Source organism: Heteronotia binoei, chromosome 4 (assembly GCF_032191835.1).
Source record: "Heteronotia binoei isolate CCM8104 ecotype False Entrance Well chromosome 4, APGP_CSIRO_Hbin_v1, whole genome shotgun sequence".
Taxonomy (NCBI): Eukaryota; Metazoa; Chordata; class Lepidosauria; order Squamata; family Gekkonidae; genus Heteronotia; species Heteronotia binoei.
In genome coordinates this window covers 13,134,858-13,161,349 of record NC_083226.1, presented here as the reverse complement: position 1 = coordinate 13,161,349, position 26,492 = coordinate 13,134,858, and the positions used below count along the sequence as shown (strand labels likewise).

Here is a 26,492-nt window from a genome sequence, read left to right as displayed (position 1 = left end):
ATTGGATCATTCAAACCAGCAAGGGGCCTGTGATTGGTGCAGGGCAGCAAGGATTTGGATCCTGCTGTCCATTGTCCCCAAGCTCCGTTCGTCTGGCTCCAATTTCAGTCTTTCCTTGAGTCCGCATACGCGACAGCAACCTAAAAAAAAAATCCAAAGTGACTGAGACTTGAAAACTCAGAATGACGAGCTGAATGAAGGGGGAATAAGAAAGAGCTCGGAGATCCTCATAAAGTGGGCATTTGAGAAGAATCACTATTCTATCCTCATAAAGTGGGCATTTGAGAAGTATTTATCCTCATAAAGTGGGCATTTGAGAAGTATTTATCCTCATAAAGTGGGCATTTGAGAAGTATCACTATTGCCTCAAGTGCAGGACCAGGGTCGATCAGAATACGGGATATTCATAAATCTACCCTTGTGAACCGCAGAAGGCTTTGCATTTCACCTAGTCACACAGGTGGCTCTCACCTGTCAAGGGTTAATCAAATAATATGGATATACATCAGCTTCAGATTGGGAAATTCTTAGAGTTTTTAGGGGTGGAGTCCAGGTGGGTGGGGTTGGGATGAGAGTGATTTCCGTGGAACATAATACCACTGAGTCCACCTTCCAAAGCAGTTACTGTCTCCAGGGGAGCAGATCTCTGTGGCCCGGAGATCAGTTGTAATCCCAGGAGATCTCCAGTCGCACCCTGAGTTTGGCAGCCATAGCTTATGATGGAAACTTGGAGGGGGCACATGTCAAAATATTGAGAGCAGCGTTCTGAACCTGGTACTTTGATAATCCGGGTTAATAATACATTTCTGAACCAGAGCGTAAATCTAACATTTTCCAGGCCTCAGATTCAGCAGGAACTCACAGGAGCACAGCTCCTGAACCTTCCTGTGGATTCCCCCTCTTCCTCCCCACCTACCTTGTCCATTGAATAGTAGCTGCAGCTGCAGAACAATCCCTGGATTAGGAGAGCGGGCAGCCAGCCAGCTGCCACACCTCCAGCAGCCCTCATTAACCCCTGGAGAAGCCCATGCCACCCTTTCTCCACTTCTGATGTGATTTTGAGCAGGAGGTGGTTTGCTGGCCTTTGGACTGTGGGCGTGCCTCAGGCAAGCCGGTTTGGTGTAGTGGTTAAGTGTGCGGACTCTTATCTGGGAGAACCGGGTTTGATTCCCCACTCCTCCACTCGCAGCTGCCAGCATGGCCTTGGGTCAGCCATAGCTCTGGCAGAGGTTGTCCTTGAAAGGGCAGCTGCTGTGAGAGCCCTCTCCAGCCCCACCCACCTCACAGGGTGTCTGTTGTGGGGGAGGAAGGTAAAGGAGATTGTAGGCTGCTCTGAGACTCTGTCCTTGAAAGGGCAGCTGCTGTGAGAGCCCTCTCCAGCCCCACCCACCTCACAGGGTGACTGTTGTGGGGGAGGAAGGGAAAGGAGATTGTGAGCTGCTCTGAGACTGTCCTTGAAGGGGCAGCTGCTGTGAGAGCCCTCTCCAGCCCCACCCGCCTCACAGGGTGTCTGTTGTGGGGGAGGAAGGTAAAGGAGATTGTAGGTCACTCTGAGACTCTGTCCTTGAAAGGGCAGCTGCTGTGAGAGCCCTCTCCAGCCCCACCCACCTCACAGGGTGTCTGTTGTGGGGGAGGAAGGTAAAGGAGATTGTGAGCCGCTCTGAGACTCTTCGGAGTGGAGGGCGGGATATAAATCCAATATCTTCTTCTTCTTCTTCTTCTTCAAGCAAGGCCTGCTTGGACTGGCTGGCTCTCTAGCCAGCCCAAACAGGCCTCGCTTGCCCGGGGCTCTCCTGTCTTGCATCGGGTTGCTTTTGGCTGGGGTGGGGTGGCATATGCTAATGAGCTATGCTAATGAGCTCTGCCACTTATTTTTTTTACAAAATGACCCCTGATGTTTCGTGTGACCGATTTTGGGGTTTCAAAGTAGCGCATTCTTGGGCACGGGGAAGAAATGAAGGCTGGGTAAATCTACTTCCCCCCCATCACATCTTCCTCCTCTTGGAGGCCAGTCCATCGATTCCTGGCCTTTTTGCTTCTAGCTTCTGCTGCCAAGTTGTTTACATGATTAAACTTTTAAACAGCACGCCGTCGCTGCCTAACAGGGAATTATAATTCTGCTGGGAGTGTCGCAGGCAGAGAAAATTGTTCAGGAGCGAGCAAGGAAGGGGGCCAAGAAACACGTCTCCAAAAAAACCCTAAAATATCTGGATAGACAAGGCATATAGAGGGGCAGAGGGCAAGAATCTAAGATGTGTGCCGATCTAAGACGTGTGCCGATCTAGCGGCGATAAGGCACCTGCTTTACGTGGCTTGCCTAAAATGGGTAGGGTGGCAAGACTATAGCATGTAACTGCTCCCAGAGGGAGTCGCAATAGGAACGGCAGGCTCTCTAAGGCCATGGGTACCTAGGAGATGCTTTCAGTGCAGTGACATCCAGTGTATTTACACAGGTACCATCTGAGCATCCAATGTCGTTCTGAGGTTAACTCTTCCCTTGACTCACAGCATGCAGATCGAGAGAGGTAGCCCCGTTGGGCTTTTGTGAGTCACTGCTCACTCCTTCAGACAGTTTGGTGTCGTGGTTAAGCGTGCGGACTCTTATCTGGGACAGCCGGGTTTGATTCCCCCCTCCTCCACTTGCAGCTGCTGGAATGGCCTTGGGTCAGCCATAGCTCTGGACAAGGTTGTCCTTCAAAGGGCAGCCATAGCTCTTGCAGGAGTTGTCCTTGAAAGGGCAGCTTCTGGGAGAGCTCTCTCAGCCCCACCCACCTCACAGGGTGTCTGTTGTGGGAGGAGAAGATGTAGGTATTGTAAGCCACGCTGAGTCTCTGATTTAGAGAGAAGGGTGGGGTATAAATCTGCAATTCTTCTTCAGTTTGGTGTAGTGGTTAAGTGCGTGGACTCTTATCTGGGAGAACCCGGTTTGATTCCCCACTCCTCCATTTGCACCTGCTGGAGTGGCCCTGTGATAACTATGGCTGACCCAAGGCCATTCCAGCAGGTGCAAGTGGAGAAGTGGGGAATCAAACCCAGTTCTCCCAGATAAGAGTCCGCGTACTTAACCACTACACCAAACTGGCTCTCCAAAGAAAGAAAGATCTCTGCCTGAGTCACCCTGGAAAGCCACTGGTGGTCGAAGTAGATGGACTGTTCTTGATGGACTGAATGATTCAGAATAAGGCAGCGCTGTGTGTTCGTATAAGGGCTTCTCACGCAGAATAATATTTTTTCTATTGGCATACTCGAATAAGAGAGATTGGCTGTTTATCTCATTACATATACTTGACCCGTTTTTCCTATATTTTAATGTATTCTTTTTTCTAACAGCAAACTGGGATGGTGTTTAGAATGTATAGAACGATGTTTAGAATGCATGTTGCACGTTAAAAAGTGAATTAGGTAGACAAGAACACCACTAGGAAATACATGTCCTTTAGTTTTACCTAGACTTGTACCAAGAGCAATTACCTTTTATTGGTTTCCCATGCACGTGCTGTCCAGACCAAATGGTCTTTCAATTTATTACGCTGTTTTGCCATTTTGATTCTAACTTTGGATCAGTTTATACTCTTAACCCACCAGTTATATGTATGTCAGCTCATTGTACCCTATCCCCTCGTCTGAAGAAGTATGTGCATGCATATGGAAGCTTACATTCTGCATAAAACTTCATTGGTCTTAAAAGTTCCACTTGACTCCTCCTTTGTTCTACTGCTTCTCACTCAGTTTGTGATTGGCAGACTCCAGGAAATCAGAGAACGGCCCGACCCATTTTCTGGATCTATCCTCCAGTCCTCAGCCTAGTTTTGGAGGTTAAAGGCAGTGTTCCCTCTAAGCTGAGTTAGGGTGAGCTAGCTCACAGTTTTTTAAACCTCCAGCTCACACATTTCTGTCTTAGCTCAGGAAAAATGGCCCTAGAGCAAGCTAATTGATGCAGTGGCTCACAACTTTAATGCCAGTCGCTCACAACTTTAATACCAGTAGCTCACAAAGTAGATTTTTGCTCACAAGGCTCTGCAGCTTAGAGGGAACGTTGGGTATTTTTTGTCCCCCCACCCCGGTTTATGCCTTTTAATGACTTCTGCAGGCCGGTATCGATTGTAAGCTTCTCTCATTGTAGAGCCGATCCGAGTAATTTTGTTGAGAGGCCTTTCAATCACGCTTAGAGAAGCACTAATTGCATTGGAAACTCTTCCCTGACATCAGATTGGAGCGACTTGATTTGATTTCGGGCATCCGATCAGCCGTCTTTGTTCAGGGCCGCTGCTCCTTCTGCTTTTGACACCACATCAGTGTTAGCGTGCGTTTCCCGACGGGGTTGCCAGGTAGAGTCGCCTGGAGATTTGGGAGCGGAACCGGGAGAAGGAGAGGATGGGGGAAGGGTAGGGGCAGGGGTGGAGTTCTAGCAGGAGCTCCTTTGCATATTAGGCCACACCTGCCTGATGTAGCCAATCCTCCAAGAGCTTACAAAAAAGAGCCCTGTAAGTTCTTGGAGGATTGGCTGCATCAGGCAGGTGTGCCTTAATATGCAAAGGAGCTCCTGCTAGAATTCCACCCCTGGGTAGGGACCTCAGTCTGGTATGGCTCCTTTGCATGTTAGGCCACACCCCCCCCCCGATGTAGCCAATCCTCCAAGAGCTTACAGAGCCTACGACAAGCTCCAGGAGGATTGGCTACATCAGGGGGTGTGGCCTAATATGCAAAGGAGTTCCTGCTACAAAAAAGCCCTGCTTTTGTGACTGGATGCCATACTTTTTCCTGCATGGATACTTACAAGCAGGTCTTTTTTTGGAGCAGGAACTCCTTTGCATATTAGGCCACACCCTCCTAATGCAGCCAATCCTGCTGGAGCTTACAGTAGGCCCTGTACTAAGAGCCCTGTAAGCTCTTGGAGGATTGGCTCCAGCAGGGGTGTGTGGCCTAATATGCAAAGGAGCCCCTGCTAGAATTCTATCTCTGGGCCCTGTACTAAGAGCCCTGTAAGCTCTTGGAGGATTAGCTACATCAAGGGTGTGTGGCCTAATATGCAAAGGAGCCCCTGCTAGAATTCTATCTCTGGACCCTGTACTAAAAGCCCTGTAAGCTCTTGGAGGATTGGCTCCAGCAGGGGTGTGTGGCCTAATATGCAAAGGAGCCCCTGCTAGAATTCTATCTCTGGGCCCTGCGTTAAGAGCCCTGTAAGCTCTTGGAGGATTGGCTACATCAGGGGTGTGTGGCCTAATATGCTAAGGAGCCCCTGCTAGAATTCTATCTCTGGACCCTGTGCTAAGAGCCCTGTAAGCTCTTGGAGGATTGGCTCCAGCAGGGTTGTGTGGCCTAATATGCAAAGGAGCCCCTGCTAGAATTCTATCTCTGGTCCCTGCACTAAGAGCCCTGTAAGCTCTTGGAGGATTGGCTCTAGCAGGGGTGTGTGGCCTAATATGCAAAGGAGCCCCTGCTAGAATTCTATCTCTGGGCCCTGTACTAAGAGCCCTGTAAGCTCTTGGAGGGTTCGCTCCATCAGGGGTGTGTGGCCTAATATGCAAAGGAGCCCCTGCTAGAATTCTATCTCTGGGCCCTGTACTAAGAGCCCTGTAAGCTCTTGGAGGGTTCGCTCCATCAGGGGTGTGTGGCCTAATATGCAAAGGAGCCCCTGCTAGAATTCTATCTCTGGACCCTGCACTAAGAGCCCTGTAAGCTCTTGGAGGATTGGCTACATCAGGGGTGCATGGCCTAATATGCAAAGGAGTTCCTGCTACAAAAAAAGCCCTGCTCTATGACTGGGCATAACTGTTCTATATTAACCAAATATCCCACCAGGACTGCCATTTGAGGGGAGGGGAACTGGCAGAATTGCAGGAGGAGGCGGTCAGAAGGAAAGTTCAGCCGCACTCACGGCCTGTCAGACGGATGAGATCTTAGCTAATTAGAAATAACCTTTTATTAAGTGATCATCAGTGAGTTGCAGGAGGAAGGGCCGCTGGAGCTAGACCGGCAATGCAGGCGCTGCCATTTCCAAAGGGCGTCTTTGGAGGAAGCCAGAGTTAGGCTGGACTCAGGAAGACGTCTTTGAATGCGGAAGGCTGCTGGGAAAAATAACAGGCAATACGAGAAGACTGGGTTTGTACCCCGCCCTTCACTACCCAAAGGAGTCTCAAAGCGGCCGACAATCTCCTTGCCGTGTATGTGTGACTTTGCGTTTGATGAGGGTTGTGAGTTCCTGCCTGGCTCATTGGAGCCTTTAGGAACAATGGGTAGCCGGAGCCAATCACCAGCCTCTTGCTGGTTCAAATGACCCAATGAGGATCGACGCATGGGAATTTAAGAGCCAGTTTGGTGTAGTGCTTAAGTGTGCAGACTCTTATCTAGGAGAACCGGGTTTGATTTCCCACTCCTCCACTTGGAGCTGTTGGAATGGCCTTGGGTCAGCCACAGCTCTCACAGAGCTGGCCTTGAAAGGGCAGTTTCTGTCAGAGCTCTCTCGGCCCCCACCCACCTCACAGGGTGTCTGTTGTAAAGGTGAAGGTAAAGGTGATTGTAAGCCGCTCAGAGGCTGATTCAGAGAGAAGGGCGGGGTATAAATCTGTGGCCTTCTTTTGGAGTGTATATAGTTGGCCCAGTATAGCAGTCCTAATTTAACCATTGCCATGCTGTAATCACAACAAAGAGCTCTGATTCACCACAACCAAGCCTCTTCGTGTATCGAACCCACTATTTAACACTCCTTTCACTTCCCCTCCCCCCCCCCAACAGACTCCCTGTGAGGCAGGTGGGGCTGAGACGGCTCTTTCAAAGAACTGCTTTGGAGAGGAACCGCTCTGAGAGAGTTACGACTCACCCAAGGTCACTCCAGCAGTCGCATGTCGAGGAGTGAGGAATCAAACCCGGTTCTCCCAGAGTCCGTGCACTCAACCACTACATCAAATCGGCTCTCCGGGCAGGATTTAGAAACAAAACAAACAGCCTAGGAAATTGATTCTAAGTGGGTAATTTGTTCTGGCTTCGCCAGAGTATATCTTCATTAGGCACAGAGATAAAGCAGAAGATAGGCTGGTGGTACCGTAAGGTTGCAAAAGGAGGCACAGAAACAGCTGAGGGAGAGAATCGTTCACGTATGAATTTGCAGCTGGAGAAGATGGCCTCGGGTTTGAGATAAGACTGTTCGCTGAGCCTAGAACAGACCACATCGAACCATAGCCGCCATGGCTGTATCCATAGATTCCACACAGTGGAAATTCACTGGCTGGGACTGTGCTGGTTCCAAGATTTGGAAGCCCGAGGAAGGTAGAGTTTGGGGAAGAGAGGGACTTCAATGGGGTGTCATGATGCAGTGTTCCCTCTAAGCTGAGTTAGTGTGAGCTAGCTTGCAGTTTCTTAGCCTCTGGCTCACACATTTTTGTCTTCGCTCAGGAAAAATGGCCCCCGAGCACACTCATTGATGCAGCAGCTCACCGCTTTCATACCAGCGGCTCACAAAGTACAATTTTTGCTCACATGACTCCACAGCCTAGAGAGAACATTGGTGTCATGCTATTTTCTGCTGGGGAAAGTTCTCTCTGTTGCTGGGAAATAAGGAGGTTTGTGCAAACAAACAAAAGCCACTGTGTGATCTATCCTTAAATCTATATTTAGCTTCTTGTGGCTACACGGCGATCTAGGAAGACTCATTCCCCACTGAGCGTACAGAACGCTGCTAAGAAGGTTCCTTTCAGGACCTTCCGACTGATTGTTCTCAGCACCTCTCAACAAATGATATCGCACAGCGGCTTTCCCGGAAGAAGGCCTACGTTGAAACGAGCACTAAAATCTAGATACCCGTAGGAGATTTAACGACATTGAGGATGTTTCCTACAGTATGGACTGGCGCTTGAAAGTGAATGTGATGATATCATGCAGTAATTGGAACTGTGTATTTAGAATCATAGAATCACAGAGCTGGAAGGGACCTCCAGGGTCATCTAGTCCAACCCCCTGTGCAATGCAGGAAACTCACAAACACCTCCCCCTAAATTCACAGGATCTTCATTGCTGTCAGATGGCCATCTAGCCTCTGTTGAAAAACCTCCAAGGAAGGAGAGCCCGCCACCTCCCGAGGAAGCCTGTTCCACTGAGGAACCGCTCTAACGGTCTTCCTAATGCGGAGCTGGAAACTTTTTTGGTTTAATTTCAACCCGTTGGTTCTAGTTCTACCTTCCGGGACCACAGAAAACAATTCCCCCGCATCCTCTCTATGAATCCTCTGTATTTGAAATCTTCTGACATATTCACGGCTATGTGAGATGTATGTCACTAATAATATTGTAGCACACCGACAGGGCAGTGGGAGAGCCCGACAGAGCGCAGTAGCAAGACGCCGGCGGGTAGAGGTAACAAGTGGCAAGGGCACTCTCTTCAGTGAGAAGACTGGACAGGAAAGGGGAGACTGGGAAGAGGAGAGAAGGGTCCAGAATCCATGAGGAAGAGACACTGGAACTCACCCGGGGAGCAGCGAGGCTGCCAAGGGGCTGACAGGTATCATCTGCCCGAGCACGGACACCCTACTCCCGTGCTCCGGGACTATAGACTCTAGCAAGGATTGGTGGGGCTCAGTACGGGACTTTGCCACTTGGCTTCTGTGCACTTAAAGAATAAACCTTCTGAAGCAGTGACTGTGTCAGAACCTCATCTTCTGATACCACAAGTACATTTTTGTAGAAAAGGTCAAGGTAGTCCCCAGTGCAAGCGCCAGTCATTTCCGAATCTGGGGTGACGTTGCTTGTCACGGCAGACTTTTTTAACGGGGTGGTTTTGCCATTGCCTTCCCCAGTTATCTGCACTTCCCCACCACCCCCCCCCCCCAGCAAGCTGGGGACTCATTTGACCGACCTCGGAAGGATGGAAGGCTGAGTCAACCTCAAGCCCGCTACCTGAACCCAGCTTCCACTGGGATCGAACTCAGGTCATGAGCAGAGCTTAGGACTGCAGCTTTACCACACTGCACCACAGGGCTCTATTTTTTGTTTTTTTTTAAATACCATTTGTAGATTGAGCACACTCTGTGAATATGGATTTAATAATATATTACACAATGTGGGGGGTCTCTAACCAGCCCATGCAGGCCTTGCTTGCCCGGGGCTCTCCTATCTTGCACCGGGTCGCTTTTGACTGTGGGGGGGGGGAGGGCGGCAGCATTTGCTGATGAGTTATGCTAATGAGCTCTGCCGCCTATTTTTCTACAAAAGGGCCCCTGAAAACAACATTACTTAGCATTAATTAAAATGACGAAGCTGAGGTTTTTGTACTTCGGTCATGAGAAGACAAAGGTCCCTGGAGAAGACAGTAATGCGAGGAAACATGGACGGCAGCAGGGAAAAAGCGGAAGGCCCAACCTGAGATGGAGTGGCTCAGCTAAGGCAGCCACAAGGGCCCTCAGTCTGCAAGACCTGAGCAAGGCTGTTAACAGTAAGACCTTTTGGAAGTCATTAATTCATACAATCGCCATAATTTGGAAGTGCCTTGACAGCACTTAACACACAATTAAAACGCCACACTTATAAAAGGTTCTCTGGGTGGTGAGAACCAGAGAGGCTTGTGAGGCACTCCAAAGGGATCTGTTGAGGCTGGGTGAGTGGGCGTCAACGTGGCAGATGAGGTTCAATGTGGCCAAGTGCAAAGTAATGCACATTGGGGCCAAGAATCCCAGCTACAAATACAAGTTGATGGGGGGTGAACTGGCAGAGACTGACCAAGTGAGATCTTGGGGTCGTGGTAGATAACTCACTGAAAATGTCATGACAGTGTGCGATTGCAATAAAAAAGGCCAACGCCATGCTGGGAATTATTAGGAAGGGAATTGAAAACAAATCAGCCAGTATCATAATGCCCCTGTATAAATCGATGGTGCGGTCTCATTTGGAATACTGTGTGCAATTCTGGTCACTACACCTCAAAAACGATATTATAGCATTGGAAAAAGTGCAGAAAAGGGCAACTAGAATGATGAACGGGTTGGAAACACTTTCCCTATGAAGAAAGGTTGAAACGTTTGGGGCTCTTTAGCTTGGAGAAACGTCGACTGTGGGGTGACATGATAGAGGTTTACAAGATTATGCATGGGGATGGAGAAAGTAGAGAAAAAAGTCCTTTTCTCCCTTTCTCACAATACAAGAACTCATGGGCGTTCGATGAAATTGCTGAGCAGTCGGGTTAAAACGGATAAAAGGAAGTCCTTCTTCACCCAAAGGGTGATTAACATGTGGAATTCACTGCCACAGGAGGTGGCGGCGGCTACAAGCCTAGCCAGCTTCAAGAGGGGGTTAGATAAAAATATGGAGCAGAGATCCATCAGTGGCTATTAGCCACAGTGTGTGTGTATATACGGTATATAATTTTTTTTGCCACTGTGTGACACAGAGTGTTGGACTGGATGGGCCACTGGCCTGATCCAACATGACTTCTCTTATGTTCTCCTATGTTCTTAAATAAACCAGCAGCTTAAGATAAATGATTTGTATACTAAAAACACCCATTCAAAACGATGCTCAAAGATCAGGCCCTGAATTAGAAGGCGGGAAACATTTTGGCCTTGCGCCTAGAAGAGTTTATGGAGGCCCCAGGTGAGTCTTGAGAGGAAGGGCATTTTGAGGGTTGCTAGGTGGGTCCCCCCAGCTGCTGGCATGGGTTGCCAACCTCCAGGTTGGGGAACTACTGGAGATTTGGGGATGGACCCTGGGGAGGACAGGGAGATCAGGGGGGGCACAATGCCAAAGAATCTACCACCCAAAGCATCCATTTACTCCAGAGGAACTGATGCCTGTGGTCTGGAGATAAGCTGTAATTCCAGGAGATCCTCAGGTCCCACCTGGAGGCTGGCATCCCTAGTTTCCATAGCCAAAGGTGCCACTGCTGAAAAGGCCCTGTCTCTGCTTGCCATCTGCCTCGGCTCTGACGGCAGTGGTATGGCAAGAATGGCTTGAGGGGCATATCTTAAAAGGGAAGCTGAACGATATGGGAGGAGGTGGTCTTTTGTCTGTTCCCAAGCATTTAAAAGCAAAACGGTTGCAAATTCTGCCACTGTGATTTCTCTGGATGGTTGCAACCATGGGGAAAGGCAAGTTCAAATCCCTACTCTGCTATGGAAGCTCACTGGGTGACCTTGGGCCAGTCACACACTCTCAGTTTCAGCTACCTTACAGGGGAGTTGTTTTGAGGATAAAATGGAGGAGAGGAAAACAACATGAGCCATCAAAGATCACAGGGAGAGGCTCTCTTCACTGTACCGTCAACCCAAGAAGCTCACATAGTGGGTACATGGGACAGGGCCTTATTAGTGGCAGCCCCGCAGTGCTGGAATAACTTCCAGGGAAGTTAAGGTTGGCCAAATCCCAGGTGATGGCTGAAGATCTCTCAGGATTACAACTGATTCCCAGGCAGTGGAGATCGGTTCACCTAGAGAAAATGACTGCTTTGGAAGGTGGACTGTATGGCATTGTACCATGCCAAAGTCCTTCCCCTCCCCAAACCCCGCCCTTTTCAGACTCCACCTCCCAACTCTCCAGGTATTTCCCAACCTGGACCTGGCAACTCTAGCCTGGCCCCCTAACGTTCAATCTTTAGGAAGGAGCTGAAGACAGTTTGATTCAGGACAGCATTCGACGAGGATGCGTTGAGGGGTCTGGAGACCAAGTCCTATGAGGAAAGGTTGAAGTTGCTGGGCATGTTTAGCCTGGAGAGGAGGCGGCTGAGGGGTGATATGATCACCATCTTCAAGTCCTTGAAGGACTGTCATATAGATGGTGTGGAATTGTTTTCTGTGGCCCCCGGAAGGAAGGACCAGAACCAATGGGTTGAAATTAAATCAAAAGAGTTTACGGCTCAACATTAGGAAGAACTTCCTGACCGTTAGAGCGATTCCTCAGTGGAACAGGCTTCCTTGGGAGGTGGTGGGCTCTCCTTCCTTGGAGGTTTTTAAACAGAGGCTAGATAGCCATCTGACTGCAATGAAGATCCTGTGAATTTTGGTTGAAATGTTTATAGTTTCCTGCATTGTGCAGGGGGTTGGACTAGATGACCCTGGAGGTCCCTTCCAACTCTATGATTCTAGGATTCTATGATTTTCATTTTTCCTATCTACTGGTAGCTTTAAATTGTGATTCATGATATTCTTATGTATTTGATGTTTTATGTTTTTGTCCTGTTTATATTGTATGCTGTCTTGAGTTCTGTACAGTGAAAATGTGCTTAATAAATAATTTAAATAAATAAAATAAAAGCCGGTGGGGGGAGGGAAATGTTCTTATAAGGGTAATTAACATGTGGAATTCACTGCCACAGGAGGTAGTGGCGGCTACAAGCATAGCCAGCTTTAAGAGGGGATTGGATAAAAATATGGAGCAGAGGTCCATCAGTGGCTATTAGCCACAGTATATATATATGTGTATGTGTGTGTGTATACACACACATATTGGCCGCTGTGTGACACAGAGTGTTGGACTGGATGGGCCATTGGCCTGATCCAACATGGCTTCTCTTATGTTCTTAATGTCTGCTGGGCACTCCATTATTCCCTATGGAGACTGATTCCCACAGTGTATAATGGCGATTTGATCCATGGGTATCTGGGGCTCGGGGAAGGGGGGCTTTTTTTTTTTTTAGGTAGAAACACCAAATTTTCAGCATAGCATCCAATGCCTCTTGTAAAAAAACACGCTAAGTTTCAAAGCCATTGGACCAGGGGGTCTAATTCTTTGAGCCCCAAAAGAAGGTGCCCCTATCCTTCATTATTTGCAATGGAGGGTAAGCAGTTAAAGGGAGTGTAGCCCCTTTAAATGCAATGGCCAGAACTCAATTATGCTTATCATAACCTTGCTCCTGGCTCCACCCCAACGTCTCCTGGCTCCACCCCCAATGTCTCCTGGCTCCACCCCCAAAGTCCCCAAATTTCTTTTGAATTTGACTTGGCAACCCAATGGCAATATCTGCGGATACACCCCTGTGTTTCCTTGTTGAAAAGTAAACCCAGTGGTGCTAAATAGCACGTCACTTCCTGAGCCTGAGCTAGAACGAGACAGTAAAGACCTTTCTCAGATTCAGAGCGCTTTTTTTCTTGCTGCCCCCCCCCCCCCCCCCGAATAAGGAAACAGTTGATCAGAAAGTCTTTTTCCACTTTTCTGTTCTGTGTTTATTTCTCACTGCCAGGGGTTGGGTGGGAACCTAGCCAGTATCAGTGTTCAGTTGTTAGAGAAGAAGAAGAAGAAGAAGAAGAAGAAGAAGAAGAAGAAGAAGAAGAAGAAGAAGAAGAAGAAGAAGAAGAAGAAGAAGAAGAAGAAGAAGAAGAAGACTGCAGATTCATACCCCACCCTTCTCTCCGAATCAGAGTCTCAGAGCGGCTTACAATCTCCTTAACGTTCCTCCCCTGCAACAGACACCCTGTGAGGTAGGTGGGGCTGAGAGAGCTCTCACAGAAGCTGACCTTTCAAGGACAGAGACTCAGAGTGGCCTACAATCTCCTTTCCCTTCCGCCCCCACAACAGACACCCTGTGAGGTGGGTGGGGCTGAGAGGGCTCTCCCAGAAGCTGCCCTTTCAAGGACAGAGACTCAGAGTGGCCTACAACCTCCTTTCCCTTCCGCCCCCACAACAGACACCCTGTGAGGTGGGTGGGACTGAGAGGGCTCTCCCCAGAAGCTACCCTTTCAAGGACAGAGACTCAGAGCGGCCTACAATCTCCTTTCCCTTCCTCCCCCACAACAGACACCCTGTGAGGTGGGTGGGGCTGAGAGAGCCCTCTCAGAAGCTGTCCTTTCAAGGACAACCTCTGCCAGAGCTATGGCTGACCCAAGGCCATTCCAGCAGGTGCAAGTGGAGGAGTGGGGAATCAAACCCGGTTCTCCCAGAGAAGAGTCGGCATGCTTAACCACTACACCAAACTGAATTGCATCTGCATAGGACAGAGAAACCAGAGGTAATTAATGCTGAAATTGCAGTGTGCTGGTCGTACATGGAGGATGAGAAATGGGAAATGTAAATCTGAACAGAGGTCGTCCTCACAGTATTGCCTCCGAGACAAAATGACAACACAGCGCCTTTGCTTCCAGCGTGGCCTTTGCCTGTGTAGTTTGCCTAACCATGCCCTTATCCCAATGCAATAAACAGTGCCATTTCCCTGGGTTTCTTGTTTATATCCAAGGGCAATGTTCGCAAGATTTATGGGACCCGAAATGTCATCCCCCTTCAGTTCTCAGCATGATCACCTCTGTCTTCTCCCGGGAGAAAAACAATTTCCACACATGGAGAGCATGTAGGATTCAAAGCCCTGTTGGAAGCATTTAAAATCAGGGTTTTACAACAGAGTGTTAAAGCTGCAGTCCTGCAGTCCTAAGCTCTGCTCACGACCCGAGTTCGATCCCTGGTGGAAGCTGGGTTTTCAGGTAGCCGTCTGGAGGTTGACTCAGTCTTCCATCCTTCCGAGGTAGGTAAAAGGAGTCCCCAGCTTGCTGGCGGGAAAGTGTAGATGATTGGGGAAGGCAATGGCAAACCACCCCGTAAAAAGTCTGCTGTGAAAAGGTTGCGAAAGCAACGTAACCCCCGAGTCGGAAACGACTGGTGCTTGCACAGGGAACCTTTCCTTTTCTTTTAAAAGAAGAGGGTTAGGCCCGGCGGAGTTAATCAGAAGCCAAGCTCTCTCTCTCTCTCTGAGGAGCAAACTACATGGTGTCCATCCTCCTTCAGATCTTCCAATGTTTACCATCATTTTTTGTAGAGAAAGTCCAGCAAGAATTCACTTGCACGTTAGGCCACATTACCCCCTGGCATCACATTACCCCTTGGCATCAACATTGTTTCACACAAGGCTTTTTTAAAGTAGAAAACGCCCAACAGAAACTCATTTACATATCAAGCCACACCCCCTGGTGCCAAGCCATGGTATGAGACAGGATGCAGGACTAGATGGACCACAGGTCTGATCCAGCAGAGCTCTTCTGATGTTCTTATGACTGAAACTTAGCCACAGTGTGTGTGTGTGTGTGTATTTTGGCCACTGTGTGACACAGAGTGTTGGACTGGATGGGCCACTGGCCTGATCCAACATGGCTTCTCTTATGTTCTTATGTGACACAGAGTGTTGGACTGCATGGGCCACTGGCCTGATCCAACAAGGCTTCTCTTATGTTCTTATGTGACACAGAGTGTTGGACTGGATGGGCCATTGGCCTGATCCAACAGGGCTTCTCTTATGTTCTTATGTGACTCAGAGTGTTGGACTGAATGGGCCATTGGCCTGATCCAACATGGCTTCTCTTATGTTCTTATGTGACTCAGAGTGTTGGACTGAATGGGCCATTGGCCTGATCCAACATGGCTTCTCTTATGTTCTTATGTGACTCAGAGTGTTGGACTGAATGGGCCATTGGCCTGATCCAACATGGCTTCTCTTATGTTCTTATGTGACTCAGAGTGTTGGACTGAATGGGCCATTGCCCTGATCCAACATGGCTTCTCTTATGTTCTTATGTGACTCAGAGTGTTGGACTGAATGGGCCATTGGCCTGATCCAACATGGCTTCTCTTATGTGACTCAGAGTGTTGGACTGAATGGGCCATTGGCCTGATCCAACACGGCTTCTCTTATGTTCTTATGTGACACAGAGTGTTGGACTGCATGGGCCACTGGCCTGATCTAACAGGGCTTCTCTTATGTTCTTATGTGACTCAGAGTGTTGGACTGAATGGGCCATTGGCCTGATCCAACATGGCTTCTCTTATGTTCTTATGTGACTCAGAGTGTTGGACTGAATGGGCCATTGGCCTGATCCAACATGGCTTCTCTTATGTGACTCAGAGTGTTGGACTGAATGGGCCATTGGCCTGATCTAACACGGCTTCTCTTATGTTCTTATGTGACACAGAGTGTTGGACTGCATGGGCCACTGGCCTGATCTAACAGGGCTTCTCTTATGTTCTTATGTGACTCAGAGTGTTGGACTGAATGGGCCATTGGCCTGATCCAACATGGCTTCTCTTATGTTCTTATGTGACACAGAGTGTTGGACTGAATGGGCCATTGGCCTGATCCAACATGGCTTCTCTTATGTTCTTATGTGACACAGAGTGTTGGACTGCATGGGCCATTGGCCTGATCCAACATGGCTTCTCTTATTTTCTTATGTGACACAGAGTGTTGGACTGGATGCGCCACTGGCCTGATCCAACATGGCTTCTCTTATGTTCTTATGTGACACAGAGCGTTGGACTGGATGGGCCACTGGCCTGATCCAACAGGGCTTCTCTTATGTTCTTATGTGACACAGAGTGTTGGACTGGATGGGCCATTGGCCTGATCCAACATGGCTTCACTTATGTTCTTATGTGACACAGAGTGTTGGACTGCATGGGCCATTGGCCTGATCCAACATGGCTTCTCTTATGTTCTTCTGTGACACAGAGTGTTGGACTGGATGGGCCACTGACCTGATCCAACATGGCTTCTCTTATGTTCTTATGTGACACAGAGTGTTGGACTGGATGGGCTACTGGCCTGATCCAACATGGCTTCACTTATGTTCTTCTGTGACACAGAGTGTTGGACTGGATGGGCCACTGGCCTGATCCAACATGGCTTCTCTTATGTTCTTCTGTGACACAGAGTGTTGGACTGGATGGGCCACTGGCCTGATCCAACATGGCTTCTCTTATGTTCTTATGAAATCAAGGCTGAAGGACTGGGATAGGGTAGGAGATAAAGTCTCCCCCATACTCTCTCTCTCTCTCTCTCTCTCTGATACAAAGCCACACATGCCCCCCAATCCCAGACTCTTAATTAGCCTTGCTAATAAATCCACAGATTTACACCAATTTACCAACACGCTATATCTGTCAGTCATTGTTCTGGGAAGGGGATGTGGCTCCGTGGTAGAGCATCGGCTTGCCATGCTGAAGGCTCCGGGTTTAATCCCAGGCTTCTCCAGTTAAAAAAGCTCAGGTGGGAGGGGATGAGAAAGGCCTCAGCCTGAGATTCTGGAGAGCAGCTGCCAGTCCGAGTAGCCAATACTGACCCTGCTGGAACCAAGGCTCGGATTGAATACAACTTCCAGGGCATTTTTTGTAGCAGGGACTCCTTTGCATATTAGGCCACACACCCCCTGATGTAGGCAATCCTCCAAGAGCTTACAGGCTCTTCGGTCATGGCCTACTGAAAGCTCCAGGAGGATTGGCTACATCAAGGGGGTGTGACCTAATATGCAAAGGAGTCCCTGCTACAAAAAAAAAGCCCTAAGTACAAGGCAGCTTCATGTGTATACTCCCAGCTAGAAAACTGTGAGCAGGTGTTTTTTGTTTGCGGGATCCTCCCACCGATACAGACTGCCCAGTCCTTGCCAATGTGTAGCAGAGTAAGCTAGCAGCAACGTGGGGGAGAAGGAAAACCCGCCCTCCACCCGATAGTGCTTTGGGTCCCTTACATAAGAGCTGTGTGAACGTGACATGAGATCTGGTTAATATTTAACTCTATTCCAAACACCTTTGATTTAGTCCGTTTCGCTTGGAGAGGCGGCGGCTGAGAGGTGATATGATCGCCATCTTCAAGGACTTGAAGGGCTGTCATCTAGACCATGATGCAGAGTTGTTTTCGGTTCCCCCAGAAAGTTGACTCAGAACCAGTGGGTTGAAATTAAAACTAAAGAGTTTCCGGCTCCACGTTAGGAAGAACTTCCTGACAGAACAGTTACTCAGTGGAACCGGCCTTCACGTGAGGCGGTGGGCTCTCCTTCCTTGGGGGCTTGTAAACAGAAGCTAGATGGTCATTTGACGGCAACGAAGATTCTGTGAATTTAGCGGGAGGTCTTTGTGCGTTTCCCGCATTGTGCAGGGGGTTGGACTAGATGACCCTGGAGGTCCCTTCCAACTCTACGATTTTAGCCATTCCTCAGGCAAGGCCAGGATTAATAAAATAACACGCTTTCAGGACAGTTCTCTTTGAGTCCAGTAGCACCTTAGAGACCAAGAAAATATTCAGGGCACAAGCTTTCGAAAGTCCAAACTCCCTTCATCAAGCAAGATTCAGAATGCGCATCTGAGTCTTGTTTATCCCAGTCAAAAGGAGGAAGGTTTGCTGTAAAGGATACAAAGGCATCAAGCATCTGGTTGCTTTCTACGGGGCAGCCAGACTCAAATCTAGGGGTTATATGCAGGGCTTTCTTTGTAGCAGGAACTCCTTTGCATATGAGGCCACCCACCCCTGTTGTAGGCAATCCTCCAAGAGCTTGCAGGGCTCTTAATACAGGGCCTAGTGAAAGCTCCAGGAGGATTGGCTACATCAGGGGTGGGTGGCCTCATATGCAAAGGAGTTCCTGCTACAAAAAAACCCCCAAAACGTTGGTTCTACTGCAAACCCGCAGGGCTGCCCCCCGAAACAAATGTCTTCCACGTCTTTTTCCGCTGTTGTGCAGAATGGATTGAGGAGGGGTTTCCCCCTCCCCACCCAAAGCGGCTGTTTCTTTAGAAGGATGACGCAGGCCAACTTTTACCTTCATACAACGAAGAGCTAACTGATTGAAATCAGGGCAGCTGCAGCAGCAATATTAGATCAACGCTCTCCGGAAGAGCCAGCCTTGTCTTTAATCAATCCGAGGCCTAGCCCAAAGATTACGGAGAGGAACGAAGCCAGAAGTGTTTCTCTTCTCTCCGAGAAGCTGAAAGGACGCTGGTTGGTAAACATAATAAAGGTGAGACAATAGGTACTTGATCTTTATCCCACTCCTGGTTTCCCCTGGCCGAAAAATCGCCTCTTTTTTGATATGATTAAACATCAAATCCATTTATTTGCTTTTCATGCAGAGGGGGAAACCAGAGGAACACGGAATTTTACTTAATTGCAACCAACGGCTATACTAAAAATGATGGAGGTTTCATTTCACACATTAGCCGCCTCCTATTGATTCAGCCCCTCGGTTTATCAAGGTCAGTATTGTCTACTCAGACTGGCAGCCGCTTTCCAGGGTCTCAGGCAGAGGGCTTTCGTATTACCTACTGCCAGATCGATGCCGGGGATTGAACCTGGGACTTTTTGCATGCCAAGCAGAGGCTCTTCCACTGAGCCACAGCCCCTTCCCCGTTTTAACTGATATGCTCGTCTATTAAATTGTCATATTTTAGCTTTCTAGGCAATTCAATGGCAAAAGCGCTTCCCCCCACCCCCACCCCCCTCTGAGTTTTAGAGACATTTGATATTAACAATGCTCAAATCAATTTCCTGGGGTTGGGTTACAGAGCTCTGAAAAGGATGCCATAAACATTACAGTCAACAGAGAAGGGAAACTCTGAATAACTCTTCCTTCCCTTTTATTTTTATTTTTTAAAAACAAACAAAAAGCACCCCACCGGTTAATATTAGAAGACTGAATATTAGAATATCTGCTCTCCCTCCTTGGTGGAATGGCCACCGAGTTCACACTCCGTGTCAGCAAATCAAAAAATAGATTCCCAACTCTTTTGCTTCCTTAAAGCTGACCTTGTAAACATGTAGTTTATCACTATATGATTAGTCATAGACGCAGAGCAACTAGAATTGATTTCCTCATATAAAAAAGGAAGCCGCTTCCACAGGGGAAAATGGACAGAACGGTCAAACAAATCAGATATCGAACACCTATTAGTCTCCTTGCTCCACGATCAGGCCTATACAAAACCGATTTTAAAAGGGGAGGTAGTCTTCTAGTTCGTCCCAGCTTTTCGTTAGGCCACAACGGAATTTCAAATGCAAATCTGTCTCAAAGCACACAAATGCAGCTGGTGTTTAATGAACAAAAAAAAAGGATAGAGAAATGATGAATAAACTAATGTTTTCGACACTCTGGCCCCACTTGCTTTCAAATCAGCACGCTCACAATGGCATTATGCAAACATCACGAATGTGATTGTCACAAAACCTAGAACCAAATCATACCCAGACCAGCCCCTTGATGCTTTTTTCCTTCCCCTGCAGCTCTGCACAAGGAGGGACAGAAATCATTTGCCTCCAACTTCGACCCAAGCATCAGAAGGATAACCTGACACCTTATCCTTTAGGCCTCTGTGACTTAGCTGGTTGGCTTCAGTCTCTCTGGCACCCTTCATCTTTAGAGAGGAAACAAATCTGATTCTTACCTTGCAAATTTGGAAATAGTCCGAAGTCAGCGTCTCCTGGATTTCCTCCCTGGGAGTCCCTGCGGTTCCCCCCAAGTGCCCCGGACCACCTCCGAGTCCACAACCGCTGCCGCTGGAACCGCCGCTGCTTCCGCTGGGGGATGAAGTTAAACCATCCAAAACTCTGTGGATATTAAATTTCTTCATTTTGAAGAAAAAGGGATCTTCAAGAGATGTTCAGCAGGGAAGGGGGAGGGAGGCGGCTTGGGAGTCGCTCACATTTAGGAAAAAGGAGAAGAGAAAGAACCGAGGGAGGGGGCAACTCAGCTGTCTGTTGCTTTGTCAGTACAGCATCTGACCTCCTGCACCAGACGAAGGCTTCATTTTTTTTCTTTTTATCAAAACGCAGAAGGTGCTCCGGAAAGGATCGCCTGAAAGAAGGGAGGGATTCCACAGTTGGCCAACTCCAGGCCTTCGAAAGGCGACCGGTGGTGGGTAACCACAGGACGCGGAAGAATCCACAATCGAGAAGCGTTCAAAAGGGCCCCAGTTGATCACCTTTGGAACTCTCTGCCGTGTTGAGTTTCATCACCTTTTGTTGGAGGGGGGGGGGTATGGAATATTTCCATGGTGATGAAGCCACTGATGTTTCCAAAAGGGGCGAGGGGGGGGGGGAGCTCCACTTGCGAATTCTGCCACTGCCAGAGCAGGTCCAGATTTCCCCCCTGGATCTTCCCCGTCGCTGCGTAGGGGATCTTCTCTGGGTGCTATCAATAGTGGCTCCTCCACGTCGTGCTCTTCTGTTCCCCGGGCATAGCCAACGGTCCCTGCCAGAGGTGGCTGGGTGGCATTCTCCCTTCCGTTCCCCCGGCTGCGTTCAGTTGCTGCTTGCAGTCCTGGCTGATCTGTTTCCCCCCCACCCCCCCTACACACACACACACACACACCCTCTCAAGTGCAGCACCGGAGCCGCCGTGACGTTCCCGGGGTGCCAACCCCGGAGCAGCCCTCCATCCTCTCTCCTGGATCGGACCCAAGCAAACCCACAGACGCACACACGAACGCACACGCCCCTGGGAAGAAAAACCTCGGCTCTAGTGAGTCTCCAGGCCGATTTTCATCCCAGCCGGCTGGGCCCTCTCCGTGGCCAGGAACTTGTTGGGCAGAAGGTAGCCGGTGGTTGCCTGTCCCTGGGGATCCAGAGGGCCGGAATGGATGGAGCTTGGCTCTTTCCTCACTGGCTCTTGGCCCAGGTCAAGAGGACGCTGCCTGGAGGGGAGGGGGGTGGAGGGTTTGGACCCCCAGAGGTGCCAAGAGCGCAGGGGGGAGCCTGCCCCAGATGCCTCCGGGAAAGGGAGGGCGGCCCCGCAAGGCTGGCGCCGGGACAGCTGCAAAGGCAGCCAGCGCCAAGCCCGCCGGTGCCCTGGAAGTCCTGCTGCTGCTGCTGCTGCTGCTGCGGCTGGGAAGGGAGGGAGGGAGGGAGGAGGCAGCCTCCGCCTCGCCCTGCTTGCCCGGCCCGGCTGCTGCTGCTGCTGCTGCCGCTGCGGCAACTGCGCTCTCCCCGCTGGACCGGCGGGGCTCTCCGAGGCTGCTCTCCGAGGTGCTGAAAGGAACCCGCCAGCCCCGCCTCCTCCTCCTCCTCCTCGGCCCGCCCCGCCCGCCCGCCCGCCCGCCAGCCGCGCGCGCCAGTGCGGGAGCGGAGGGGGCGGGAGACGGGCGGCGCCCAGAGCCAATCCGCCCCGCGGCTGGGGCGGGGCTGCGCCGGAGGGGGCCAATGAGGGGCCGAAGGCGAAGGGGAGCCGCTTACATAAGGCCGGCGCGGGAGAGGGAGAGGGGCGGCCTTACGCAGAGGAAGGAAGGAAGGAAGGAAGGAAGGAAGGAAGGAAGGAAGGAAGGAAGGAAGGAAGGAAGGAAGGAAGGAAGGAAGGAAGGAAGGAAGGAAGGAAGGAAGGAAGGAAGGTAGGTAGGTAGGTAGGTAGGTGGAAGGGAGGAAGGGAAGGGGGGAGAAAGGAGAGGAAGGTAGGTAGGTAGGAGGAAGAAGAAGAAGATGATGATGAAGAAGAAGATATTGGATTTATATCCCGCCCTCCACTCCGAAGAGTCTCAAAGCGGCTCACAATCTCCTTTACCCTCCTCCCCCACAACAGACACCCTGTGAGGTGGGTGGGGCTGGAGAGGGCTCTCACAGCAGCTGCCCTTTCAAGGACAACCTCTGTCAAAGCTATGGCTGACCCAAGGCCATTCCAGCAGGTGCAAGTGGAGGAGTGGGGAATCAAACCCGGTTCTCCCAGATAAGAGTCCGCACACTTAACCACTACACCAAACTGGAAGGGAAGGAAGGAGGGTGAGGGGAAGGAAGGGAAGGAGAGAGGAAGGAAGGTAGGTGGAAGGAAAGCAAAGAGGCAATGAGGAAGGGAAGGGAGGAAGGTGACTGGGTGGAAGGTAGGTAGGTAGGAGGAAGGGAAGGAAGGAAGGAGGGTGAGGGGAAGGAAGGGAAGGAGAGAGGAAGGAAGGTAGGTGGAAGGAAAGCAAAGAGGCAATGAGGAAGGGAAGGGAGGAAGGTGACTGGTTGGAAGGTAGGTAGGTAGGAGGAAGATAAGGAAGGAGGGTGAGTGGAAGGAAGGGAAGGAGCGAGGAAGGAAGGTAGGTGGAAGGAAAGGAAAGAGGCAATGAGGAAGGGAAGGGAGGAAGGTGGCTGGGTGGAAAGAAGGTAGGTAGGAGGAAGGGAAGGAAGGAGGGTGAGTGGAAGGAGGGGAAGGAGAGAGGAAGGAAGGTAGGTGGAAGGAAAGGAAAGAGGCAATGAGGAAGGGAAGGGAGGAAGGTGACTGGGTGGAAGGTAGGTAGGTAGGAGGAAGGGAAGGAAGGAGGGTGAGGGGAAGGAAGGTAGGTGGAAGGAAAGCAAAGAGGCAATGAGGAAGGGAAGGGAGGAAGGTGACTGGGTGGAAGGTAGGTAGGTAGGAGGAAGATAAGGAAGGAGGGTGAGTGGAAGGAGGGGAAGGAGAGAGGAAGGAAGGTAGGTGGAAGGAAAGGAAAGAGGCAATGAGGAAGGGAAGGGAGGAAGGTGGCTAGGTGGAAGGAAGGTAGGCATAGGAGGAAGGGAAGGAAGGAGGGTGAGTGGAAGGAAGGGAAGGAGGGAGAGAGGAGACAGGAAAGATGGTAGATGGAAGGGAAGGAAAGTGGGAATGAGGAAGGGAAGGGAGGAAGGAGGGTAGGTAGGTGGAAGGGAAGGAAAGAGGTAATGAGGAATGGAAGGGAGGAAGGAGGTTGGGTGGATAGAAGGAAGGAAGGGAGGGAAGGTAGGTAGGTGGATGGAAAGGAAGGAGGGAGACAGGTGGGTGGAGGGGAGGGGGAGGGCCCACCTGTATCAACCAACTTTTGTAAACTAGTTTGGTAAAACAGTCTAGGTGGCTCCAATAAACGAGCTGTTCTGTACAACCTTAAGGCACATGACGAGTGTAAACTTTAACAAGTGGACCACTGGTCTATCTTTTGTGTTTGGACCGCAGGGCAATCTTAAACCTTTCTTTATGGGGTAAACATAAATACCCGCCATGTGAACACGATGGTAGTGGTGGAAAGTGCTGGCCGAGTTGCAGTGGCTGCCTCGGGTTTCAAGGCAAGAGACGTTTGGGGGGTGCTTTGTCATTGCCACCCTCTCCTTTGTCATTTCCAGGCCTGGGTTTCCTTGCTGGTCCCTCATCCAATCACTAACCAGGGCTGACCCTTCTTCGCCTCTGAGATCTGGTGAGGCTAGCCTGGGCCATCCAAGTCACAGGGCAATGAACATTATGCCTTGGATTAGATACGTTTTAGAAATTCAGGAAATGTAGAGCTGGAGGGGACCTCCAGGGTCATGAAGCCCACCCCCCTGTACAACACAGGAAGTTCGGAACTGCCTCCCTCCTCAATGACTCCTCGTCTATGCTCAAAGCAAGGCAAAAAAAAAAAAAAAACTTTACAGGATCTCTATCCAATCTCACCTGGAGGAAGTTTCTTCTTGCTATCTGCATTACCTGGGCATATAAGAAGGCCACGAGAGCTGAGCACTGATGCAACCCTTCCTGCTCTCCCTCTCGTGATCTGCCAAAGTTCACAGGATCTTCATTGCTGTCAGATGGCCTTCTAGCCTCTGCTTAAAAACCTCCGAGGAAGGAGAGCCCGCCACCTCCTGAGGAAGCCTGTTCCACTGAGAAATCAGAATCCTAGAGTAGGAAGGGACCTCCAAGGTCAACTAGTCCAACCTCCTGCACAATGCAGAAAACTCACAAACACCTCCCCCTAAATTCACAGGATCTTCATCGCTGTCAGATGGCCATCTAGCCTCTGTTTAAAAACCTCCAAGGAAGGAGAGCCCGCCACCTCCTGAGGAAGCCTGTTCCACTGAGGAACCGCTCTAACAGTCATGAAGTTCTTCCTAATGTTTTTGATTTAATTTCAACCCGTTGGTTCTGACCCAACCTTCTGGGGCAACAGGAAACAACTCCATTCCATCCTCTGTATGACATCCCTTCAAATACTTGAGGATAGCTATCATATCACCTCTCAGTCATCCCCCCCCCTGCCAAAGGCTAAATATACCCAGTTCCTTCAACCCTTCCTCAAAGGATTTGGTTTCCAGACCTCTCACAATCTTTGCTTCCCTTCTCTGGACCAGCTTCTCAACATCCTTAAAATCATAGAGTTGGAAAGGACCTCCAGGGTCATCTAGTCCAACCCCCTGCACAATGCAAAAAACCCACAAATACCTCCCCCTAAATTCACAGGATCTTCATTAATGTCAGATGGCCATCTAGCCTCTGCTGAAAAACCTCCAAGGAAGGAGAGCCCACCACCTCCCGAGGAAGCCTGTTCCACTGAGGAACTACTCCAATGGTCAGGAAGTTCTTCCTAATGTTGAGCCTTCATAAATGGTGGTGCCCCAAACTGAACACAGTTCTCCAATTGAGGCTGAAGCAAAGCAGAGTAAAGGGATACCTCCATTTTTGCATGGACTGGGCACTATACTTACAGTGATGTAGTCCAAAATTGCATTTGCTTCTTAGCTATTGCGTTGTGCTGCTGATTCATGTTCAATGTATGGTCTGCTAAGATTTTTAGATCCTTCTTGCCTGTACTCCTGCCAAGACGTCTTTCCCATCCTCTAATCACGTCTTTGATCCTACCCAAATGCAGAATTTTACATTTCTCTCTTGAAATTCATTTTGTTGGTTTTAGCCCAGCTTCCCAGCCTGTTTGAGATCATCCTGTGTCTCGATCTTGTCTTCTTCTATATTCTCTACCCTAGATAAAAATATGGAGCAGAGGTCCATCAGTGGCTATTAGCCACAGTGTGTGTGTATATATATATAAAAAAATTTTGGCCACTGTGTGACACAGAGTATTGGACTGGATGGGCCATTGGCCTGATCCAACATGGCTTCTCTTATGTTCTTATGTGACTCAGAGGGTTGGACTGGATGGGCCATTGGCCTGATCCAACATGGCTTCTCTTATGTTCTTATGTGACACAGAGTCTTGGACTGGATGGGCCACTGGCCTGATCCAACATGGCTTCTCTTATGTTCTTATGTGACACAGAGTGTTGGACTGGAGGGGCCACTGGCCTGATCCAACATGGCTTCTCTTATGTTCTTATGTGACACAGAGTGTTGGACTGGAGGGGCCACTGGCCTGATCCAACATGGCTTCTCTTATGTTCTTATGTGGCTCAGAGTGTTGGACTGGAGGGGCCACTGGCCTGATCCAACATGGCTTCTCTTATGTTCTTATGTGGCTCAGAGTGTTGGACTGGAGGGGCCACTGGCCTGATCCAACATGGCTTCTCTTATGTTCTTCTGTGACACAGAGTGTTGGACTGGATGGGCCACTGGCCTGATCCAGCATGGCTTCTCTTATGTTCTTCTGTGACACAGAGTGTTGGACTGGATGGGCCACTGGCCTGATCCAACATAGCTTCTCTTATGTTCTTATGTGACACAGAGTGTTGGACTGGATGGGCCACTGGCCTGATCCAACATGGCTTCTCTTATGTTCTTATGTGACTTAGAGTGTTGGACTGGATGGGCCATTGGCCTGATCCAACATGGCTTCACTTATGTTCTTATGTGACACAGAGTGTTGGACTGGATGGGCCACTGGCCTGATCCAACATGGCTTCTCTTATGTTCTTCTGTGGCACAGAGTGTTGGACTGGATGGGCCACTGGCCTGATCCAACATGGCTTCTCTTATGTTCTTATGTGACTTAGAGTGTTGGACTGGATGGGCCACTGGCCTGATCCAACATGGCTTCTCTTATGTTCTTATGTGGCTCAGAGTGTTGGACTGGAGGGGCCACTGGCCTGATCCAACATGGCTTCTCTTATGTTCTTATGTGGCTCAGAGTGTTGGACTGGAGGGGCCACTGGCCTGA

The 26,492-nt window shown here is 49.7% G+C and overlaps 1 protein-coding gene across 2 annotated transcripts in view; it reads right to left on the bottom strand.

Moving 5' to 3' along the window:
• STXBP5L (syntaxin binding protein 5L) overlaps window positions 1–20,293 on the bottom strand; it is a 145,420-nt gene extending 125,127 nt beyond the window's left edge. For both annotated transcript variants that reach the window (XM_060236808.1, XM_060236809.1), the window contains exon 1: window positions 20,103–20,293. In XM_060236808.1, coding sequence (XP_060092791.1) covers window positions 20,103–20,288 — 186 coding nt within the window. In that variant the 5' untranslated portion in view covers window positions 20,289–20,293. The remainder of the gene's footprint in view (window positions 1–20,102) is intronic.
• Between the last annotated feature and the right edge of the window lie 6,199 nt (window positions 20,294–26,492).